The sequence below is a fragment of the Perca fluviatilis genome, chromosome 2 (genome assembly GCF_010015445.1).
Source record: "Perca fluviatilis chromosome 2, GENO_Pfluv_1.0, whole genome shotgun sequence".
Classification (NCBI taxonomy): domain Eukaryota; kingdom Metazoa; phylum Chordata; class Actinopteri; order Perciformes; family Percidae; genus Perca; species Perca fluviatilis.
The window spans coordinates 6,905,661-6,913,648 of record NC_053113.1 but is presented as its reverse complement, the minus strand read 5'-3'; the positions used below and the strand labels follow the sequence as shown (position 1 = coordinate 6,913,648).

Here is a 7,988-nt window from a genome sequence, read left to right as displayed (position 1 = left end):
GTGTAACATGTGTGCGATTCCTTCCTGTATCTGGGAGCTCTTTTCAAAATATTTAGATATGTGTTTGCTACTAAATGGAGCAGCTGTTAGAATAATAATTATAAACTCTATGGCTGTGTCTCAAACCGCCTACTTGCACACTTCAAACACTTAGTTTTAAGTATATCGTGTAGATAAGTCAATAAGTCAGAGCACTGAAAGTACCAGGATGACCCCCTAAAAAAAGTTTCGTGTGGAATGATGGACCCTACGGGCACTAAACGGGCGCCATCTTGACCTCGACCAGCAGCTGATTGGACGAACGCGTCACGTGGGTGTGGCTTCTTCCGGATTTCACAACCGAGCATAATGGCAGCTCGTTCAGAATATGATCTCGTATTTTACGAAAATACCGTAACGTGTTACTGAAAACATTTTAAGCGAGAAATAAGCTATACAGTTGATGAATCGGTCTGTTTTTTTGATCAACAAAGGTCAGTCTAAAAGATTTTCGTCAGATGAGCCGACTGCTTGTCATTTCCAGTAAGTGTTTTAACATAAGTGTTCCTTTTGGGACAATACTTACCATGCAAAGTGGACACTTAACAAGTTTACTGTTCTGAATCTGTTACATTTGATTCTGTGAAAACTGAAAAAAAGACTCATCTGTTTGATTGGTATCATAAAGTAAGAGTTCAATTGATTTAATCCAAACCAATGTTTGAATAAAGTGTTGTTCCTACAGCACGTACTACTGATATTAAATTATTAATTGCATTAGGTTTTAGTATTCCTCTTTTATTTTAGTATGTCCACAGTTCTTATTCATGTATCAAGCATTTCCCTATGGGTGTGATGTCATAACAGATGACCTGTACTTAGGAATGTAATTTTGTCCATTGTCTGGATGTAAAGAGGACTCACTATAGTTACACAAATTAATTTTTATTTTGTTTTAGTCATACTTTAACACCCTTTAAAGGCAACAACCAAAATTATAGGTTGACAAAAAAAATTTCAACACAAAATCAATCTCTGCTGTGTTGAAAACATAGTTTTCTTTTAAGGTCAAGAGTAAACCTTCACACTTTACTATAAATATCTGAAAACACTTAATGAATAATGTTCACAAAGTTCTCTTTTTCTTGTTTTAAAATACATTCATTCAATTGTACTCCACACACAAGCTTGAAAGACAACTGTAGTTCACTGATTTCACTTTACATAATTTCCTTCAAACTTTCAATAATTTGAACATATTCCGCTACCGCCACATGGGAGCGCCAAAGTGCAAAACATCCAACCATGATTGTTAGAGGCCTGAAGTCGCCTCATAACACAAAGGTCATGGGTCTGAATCCACCAGGCAACTTTGTGGATTTCTATGACATACACTGACTATTTTTACAAGCACATATTCTTGCCCTTATTCTTAAAAAGACAATATTCTGACTAAGCTGTTTATGTGGTTCCAACAATATTCCTGTATATATTCAGCAGTGCAAAATAGGATTTTTTTTAAAGATTTCCAGAGGTGGCGGACTTGTTGGAGTTTGTGACACAGCCTTCTTCTTTCATTCCTTCAACCACCTTCTTTAAAAGGTTGGCGTAGTGATGTTTGTGCATATCTAAAAACTGTTGTCTTTGATAATGGTTAAAAGTAACTGTGTTTCTCCTTCTTTTCTTTTGGCCATTCATCTCTAACGCAGCCCTGAAAACTGTCAGCTGGTTGGTTTGTGCACAGCAACCATATCAAAACACAGAGCTGACCATAAGCCATAAACACGCAAGAGGCCGTAAAATGCAAAACTAAAACTACAGCAAAAAAAAACAAAATTGATTGAGATGCAGATTCTAAATGAGCTGTATACATGTCCAAAGAATGCTTCTAAAACCTGAATAATACCGGCATATCCCACGTCTTAATCTGAAAATGCTATATTCAGAAAAAGGCCTTATTATGAATATCCAAACTGAATATTCTGTTTGCATGACCTGGATCACATTTTGACAATTGTCATATTTGGAATAATAGTGGAATATTAGTGTACATGAACATACTCAATGTTGTACAATAGTTTTGATCACTGGCATATCAACATTTCATGTTCAGCATACTTTTGTCTGGAAAAGTCAAGACATTTTACATCCCAGAAACAATTTAAATAGAAATAGATTCTTAAGAATGAGTCACAGTTCGGACAAAGCGAAAGCACTTCAGTGTGTTCATGATCTGCTGTCTTATTTCGGCGGTTCTGATGCCGTAGATGATCGGGTTGAAACAGCTCGGAAAGAACAGGTACATGGTGCTGAAGAAAACCCGAATGGCTTCAGGGAGACCGTTTCTGATGCGATACGACAGGAAAGCTGTGAGTATGATGGTCAAACTGACACTCATGACTACAATGTGGGTGACGCAGGTATGAAGCGCTTTGATACCTGACTTACCAGAACTCAGCACAGAGCTAAATATGATGATGTAGGAGGCAGTGATTACAATAAAGTCAGCTACAGGGATGAGGAACACTGCCAGCAACCCAAGCAGGTTGTTGATGGCGATGCTTCCACAGGCCAGCTCCACTAAGGCCATGTGCTCACAGAAACAGTGGTTCATCACATTTCTGAAGCAGAATGACAACTTTCCTGCCAGGCTCACTAACAGCGAGACCATGAACACGTTTCTGATCACTAGCGGGATGATAAACTTGAGGAATCTCGTTAACGCCATGCGTTCATGGTAGTAGAGTGGCGTGCAGATGGCAAAGTAGCGGTCCAGTGCCATCCATACCAGCAACGTCGACTGAAAAGCTCCTAGCAAATGAATCAAGTGCATCTGAACCAGGCAGCCAATCAGCGAGATTCCGCTCCAGTCAAACAGGAAGCTCAGCAGCATGTGGGGGACGAAGAACAGCGGGAGACTCAGGTCCACACATGCCATGGCGGCGATGAGGATGTACATCGGCGAGTGGAGGCTTCTCTGTGAAATGACGACGTACAGCAGCAAGGAGTTGGCCGACAGCGACACAACGAACATTATGGAATAAGGGATGAAGAGGACGGGCCTCAGCGCTCCGAGTTCGCTGAAGCCGTCGAGGATGAAATGTTTGTGTGAAGAGACGTTCTCCATCCTTCTTTCTTCTTAAAACCACCTTCAGGGTTTGACTTTCAGCCTGAAAACAGAGACAAACATTTGGATCGTTAATTCACTTCTCCACAAGTGTATTCCTGTGTGTGTGGCACTGTGTTTTCACACCTAAAGTTAGTTTTCTCTGGTCTGAATCAGTTGATGAGTTCTTAAACTTGGATCGTTTTCCCCCCTTGGTTCAGTTTCATTTCACACAGAGAAAAATCCAAGCCAACCAAAATGCATCATCACAAACCACGCAACAACGTTCAGTCCTCTTATTGATCAGATGTGTCTGGGGGGGCGAGAACAACAACGTAAAAACAGGAAGAAGGTCCTGTGTTCTGGACGTCTCCATGGTCAAACCAGCTCATTTCATTTACATCATTTTTCAGACACTGTTTTTACGTCTGCTCTGCTCAACGAGACTTCACTCTGCTCTGCCGGCGTCTGTCTCCAACTTTAGCGGCGGCTTGTTTGACCACGGAGATGCGAGTGACGGCAAGCGTGACAGCAGTCTGCTTCTGTGGGAGAAACATTGAAGCTGCTACAGTTTGCTGCTCTGTCGCATCACAGATTGCAAAGCACACCTGACTACAAGAGATGTTAGCTCAGACTTGTGGAGTACACATAGTTAGGGTCTAAGTATTGTAGTTGGTATACTGTACCACTTTTATTTTTTCCGGGCTCAGAATGGGCCTTTAGGGTGGGGGGGAAAATCAAAGTATGGTGTCTGGGTGTCCTCCCCCAGGGTTATTTTGAGCGTCAAAGACTTTATTTCCTGCCTTCTAGACTACACCACTTCGAGGTCGGATCAAGTTCTCACCACAGACAAACCACTCCAGAGTTGGTTTGAAAGCGTGAAGGTGGTCTTGGTATGCTTCTTCAGTCAGCTTTTGGTGTACATTTGAGTGTGATTGCTGCATTCACACATGCCCAAACAAACTGCATCGAGGGGGAAAACCAACTCTAGGCCAATAAACACAACTAAATGAGGCAGGTGTGAAAGCCCCCTAAAAATTAGGTGCTTTCTACACTAAAGTTCTCTTTATAGGATAGGAAAAAGTAAACCTTGGGCTTGTAAGAAATAAAAATAATCAGTCAAGCTGGCTGCTGGGAGGCTAAGTCTAAACCACGGTCCTCCAACTTTTAATAAACAAATCAAAATGCTCTTAGAGACTGATATATGAATTCATGTATAAGCCAGAAAATTCAGTCTGATGAGAGAAGCCTGGGTGCCTGCTCAACTCGGACCCGTGTACACGTTTATGCTCTTATGATTTTACTTAAATAAATACTTGTTAAACTTTTAAACCCTCTCCTTGCCTACTTAGTGGATTTTAACACGCACAGGCTTCAGCCTATTCCTTTTTTTGGGTTGCTGATTGTCTTTGTTATATTGTGTGGAATGGATTGGTGTAAACATGTATAATAATGTTTTTGTCAATTGCACATTAACACAAATTTTCATGCTTTGTTCATTACAATGCATACCGAAATACACCATTCATACACACAAGCCAGATATTAAAAGCAGGTTAAAAGAACCACTGGACAGGACAGACAACGGGAGAATAAAACTTTAAATAAAAGGTCACCTCCACACCTGCCCTGGTCTCTCTCCTGGAGACATTTCACAATAAATAATTAAAATTAATAAAAATTATAAAATAAAAAAATTATAAAATAAAAATATGAAAATAAATGCCCTTGCATCACAATATAAAAGTATCCCAATTTTATTTAAAAAGTCTAAAATACTATCTGAATTACTTGCCCTTGAGGTTAAAAAGTACACATATCATTAATAATTAGTAATAAGTGCTGAGGTTTAAAAGTGCCATACAATAAATAACCATAAATAATTTAAAATACATTATATAATAAAACCACACTGTTAGTCATGCATAAAACCAATGGCATGTGTATTATCATGTTAAAATCTTGAGGCAAGTAATTCAATGTGTAATAATAAATGATAATAATAATAATAATAATAATAATAATAAATATTAGAAAATAGAGAAAGAAAAAATAAAATTATTAAAATATATATTAGGCAGAACAAATATTATAAAGGACAACCAAGGCATTTTTAAAATATTTATTTAAAACAATTTAAAAACATATTAGGTGGGACCCCCTCTGCAGGTGGAAATTAACTCCCGAAAAGGAAAGAATAATAAAATCTAAAAGTATGCTATAAAAGATATAAATAGGTAAATATAAAAATGAATACAAAGTTATTATTAAACATAAATATGGATTAAAGCAATTAGAAAAGTCATATCATATAAAAGAGAAAGGGTTAGGGTTAGGTTTGGGTTAAAACGCAATGCCTGGGATGGGCACTGCGAGGGCCACGGGCACAAGGGGACCACTGGTGTGAATTAAACTCCTTAAAAAAATAAGTTGGGTTATATAAAAGCTGTTCAAAAGAAAGGGTTAAGTTAAGTAAATAATAAGTAAATAATAAGTAAATCATTATAAAATATTCAAATAAAGACTTAGGCTCTAAAAAAATACAATATCACAGTTTTGGTGCAACAGACACACAAAATATGCATCAAAATAAACAGCGTTGTGAGGACTCACTTGCCTTTGGCAGCAATGAAACGTTAAGTATGGATAATATAGAGCGAGCCGGTCATTATTATGAATTAGAACCCTGACAGCCTGAGGCAGGACCCCGACTCTAAGCCTAAAATGCTGCTATCGGTATCGGTGAATATTCGGGTCTATGCACTGATCCGATACCACGTAACTTAGCCACGACAAGAATCTACTTTAAAGTAGTTTGTTTATGTTCTTTTTTGGCTATGACTCTCTAACTAGTTAATAAAAGAAAGTTCTATGGCATACATCCTTTGTATGTATTGTTCATATTTTACAAAGAGTTTAACCTGAGCCAGGCCATACAACGACGATAGCAATTTTATCATAAACATACAGTATATCAATAAATATCATAAAACACATAGTTTACAGCTATTTTTGTAACACAATGTTATTGGATTGTTACTCCGTATCGGCTGATACGCAAGTTCGGGTATCAGGAATTAAAAAAATGGTATTGGAACATCTCTATTCATAACTTAAGTTACCTGAGGATGCTGAACGCTGAACCTTAAAAGATGATTAGAGATTACATACGTTTAGGTAATCACACAGCAAAAGAAATCTTGGATCATTGTATGCTGAACAGTTTGCTAAGACCTTAAAAAAGTGTGATTTTAAAGCTGTACAAACACAATTGACTTGACTTCACTGGGTTGGAACTCTGTTACAGAAAAAAAAGCAAATGCATTATTAATTACACTGTGTAGAGGAAGTTTGATTCTTCAGTGAGTCCCAGAACAAACACACCGCTTCAGCAGAGAAAGAAAAGCCACTTGTTAGATTTCAGCATGAATTCAACTTGTTCTCAGTTCAGGTTCCCTTGTGTTGGGAGTTTTCCAAGGATGTCTCTATCTAGAAGAGTGCAACATACAAACATTGATCAATATATATGACAATAACATTATTTTAGAACACGTCAAACAACACAAGGGGAAATAACCTCCCATCACTGTCTGACTGTCTTGCTTTTTTGAAGAAAATAAATGTGTCTCGTATGCAGGGTGTTGATTTCACCTGCTGACTGTCCTTCATCCATCCCTCCGTCTACCTACTACTCAGCACTTTAATACCCTCCGTCTGACGCTGCCATTGGCTGCACAGACAAAGTTCAACAGCTCATCATCTTGCAGCCAATTGACTGAGTGTAAAAATCAAAGAGCGACGACAAGTTATGGATGCTTACAAGAGCATTAACGAATAGTGTTAGTTAAAAGTTTGGACTACTCCCCAAAAGTTGATGAAAAGTTGAATATAATCTCGGCAATAAACATCAATGTCCCCAGATGTCCTTTATTGAAAAACATCAAGAGTGGCTGGCACAGTGGAATGAGTCATAAGGATACAGATTATTAACACAATTTCCTCAGATGGTGTAAGTGTAAACAGAAAATAATAGGCAATAAACATGCAGACAGAAATTCAAATAGTAGCCTACTCACCACATATAAACACGCCGTAATGAAAGTGCAAAAATAGAAAATATTCAACATATCTGTGTGTAATAAACTGACAGTTACTCGCTGTCGCTTCTGTTCTCATTGTTTATCCTCATTTTGCACTTCTGGTTAGCAACAAACGTCCGCTACTTTACTGCCTTGCACTTCAGTGACTTGTTTGTCCACAGTGCTCCCTGCTGCATATCTGATGTAATGACATGGCTATCTGATACATTGCCACTACTTCATTTCTGCACCAAAAAACCCCACAGATGAACAGATATTCCACAATAATGTGCTGCGTCAATGAGTAGTTTTAGCGAGAAATAAGCCATACAGTTGCTGAATCGTTTTTTTTGATCGACAAAGGTCAGTTTCAAAGTTTTTCGTCAGATTTTGAGAGGCGGCGAGCCAAGTCGACTGCTTGTCATTTCCAGTAAGTGTTTTAACATAAGTGTTCCTTTTGGGACAATACTTACCATGCAAAGTGGACACTTAACAAGGTTACTGTTCTGAATCTGTTACATTTGATTCTGTGAAAACTGAAAAAAGACTCATCTGTTTGATTGGTATCATAAAGTAAGAGTTCAATTGATTTAATCCAAACCAATGTTTGAATAAAGTGTTGTTCCTACAGCATGAACTACTGATATTAATTTATTAATTGCATTAGGTTTTAGTCTTCCTCTTTTATTTTAGTATGTCCACAGTTCTTATTCATGTATTGAGCATTTCCCTATGGGTGTGATGTCATAACAGATTCTCTATTTCTTGTTTTAAAATACATTCATTCAATAGTACTCTACACACAAGCTTGAAAGACAACTGTA

The 7,988-nt window shown here is 37.9% G+C and overlaps 1 protein-coding gene across 1 annotated transcript; it reads right to left on the bottom strand.

Moving 5' to 3' along the window:
- Nucleotides 1-2,158: 2,158 nt before the first annotated feature.
- On the bottom strand, nt 2,159-3,106 carry LOC120545568 (olfactory receptor 52E4-like). The gene has a single exon (XM_039780036.1). The coding sequence runs from the start codon at nt 3,104-3,106 to the stop codon at nt 2,159-2,161; it is 948 nt and encodes a 315-aa protein (XP_039635970.1).
- Nucleotides 3,107-7,988: the final 4,882 nt, after the last annotated feature.